At 44.4% G+C, this 1355-nt stretch overlaps 1 protein-coding gene across 1 annotated transcript in view; it reads left to right on the plus strand.

Annotated features, from left to right (window-relative positions):
- Positions 1-1090, plus strand: part of pax7a (paired box 7a) — a gene marked incomplete at both ends in the record, with an annotated part of 43317 nt that extends 42227 nt beyond the window's left edge. The window contains one exon of the mRNA XM_083668548.1: positions 950-1090. Coding sequence (XP_083524674.1) covers positions 950-1090 — 141 coding nt within the window. The remainder of the gene's footprint in view (positions 1-949) is intronic.
- Positions 1091-1355: the final 265 nt, after the last annotated feature.

The following is a 1355-nucleotide window of genomic DNA, read 5'->3' on the forward strand; positions in this document are numbered from 1 at the left end:
TTACCTTTCCCGACAGCGCACGTTTTCCCATTACGGCCGGCGCAAAACGCCATCCTTGCCGGCGCGGTGGTTGTTATGGTCGTGGGATATAGGTTTGGCCGGCTGGAGATGTGAGTGGGCGGCGGGGTGGGCTAAGCTGTGCTCGGCTGGGCCAGGGGTACGGGCTGAGTGCTGGTGTGAGAGCTGTGGTGGTGGTCTTGTTTCATTTGGGGGCACAGCAGGTGTTGGATAGAGGGAGAGGAGGTGAGGGTTAGGGAGGAGCAGAAACACCAGGGAGCAGCGAAAACATTATTATTGCTTTTCTGATGGAGAAGATTTTTGTGTGTCAATCATCTCGGACATCTCTTGGCCTGAAGACCTGAGGTGATTTCTCTCTGCCGGCAACTATTTCCAGAAGTTTGTTTTTTGTGTATTTGTGTAACAAGATGTTTGGAAATTGTTGTGTTGTCTCGATGACCCTTTAAATGCCTGCCTTGACATTGTTGATATCTGTCACATCCTTTAACTAACCAGAACATGAGGAACGATGCTATCTGGAGGAGATAACAACTGGTTTTCCTACAGCTGAGCAAAGCCATAGTGAAGCAACGTCTCCAAAGACCTACTTCTGTTTACTGCGCCTTAATGTCCAGAAAATAACAAAAATACTATTGAATGTGGTTATGAGGATAAAATAACACACAAAACATACTGCACTTTTGATCAAATAAAAAACAAGTTACATTGAATTTACCCCGCTCAAATGTGAAAAAAACACCCACAATTATATATATATATATATATATATCATGTTTTATAATAAATATATGAGCAGGGTGTATATGTATATATATATATATATATATATATATATATATATATAACCAAATTGCAGTGCTCTAAACCTCCCTAAAAAACAACACCAATTAATAGGAAACTCAATGCCCACTATTAAGTCTCTCCAAATTAGCCTTTGAAGCTGAAGGTTCTTGGGAGCTGTGTTCTTTGGCAGGAGGAGGGCTCACATTCCTCTGTGCTGCCTGACGAGGACACCTGCTGGGAGCGCAGAGGAAACAGCAGCTCCCAGAGCCCCGGAGAGGCGGGAAGCTGAAAGACGTTTAGCCTTACAAGGGAGGAAGCCCTCTGTGATTAAATACAAACATCGCAAAGTGTTTAAGACAAATCCCAGGGATATGGAGGTTGAGGTGGGAGCAGGACACGAGGCATTGCAAGGTTTCGGAATGAAGAGGCCCAAAACATGACAGAAAATCAAAAAGTCCATGACGGAAAAATCCACGGTTGAGGTGTGGAGAGAGCAGCCAGACGGAGGATGTGCAGTAGTTACTGAGCGGTTGATCACGCTACATGCTACTTAT

Source organism: Argentina silus, assembly GCF_951799395.1.
Source record: "Argentina silus genome assembly, chromosome: 4".
Classification (NCBI taxonomy): Eukaryota; Metazoa; Chordata; class Actinopteri; order Argentiniformes; family Argentinidae; genus Argentina; species Argentina silus.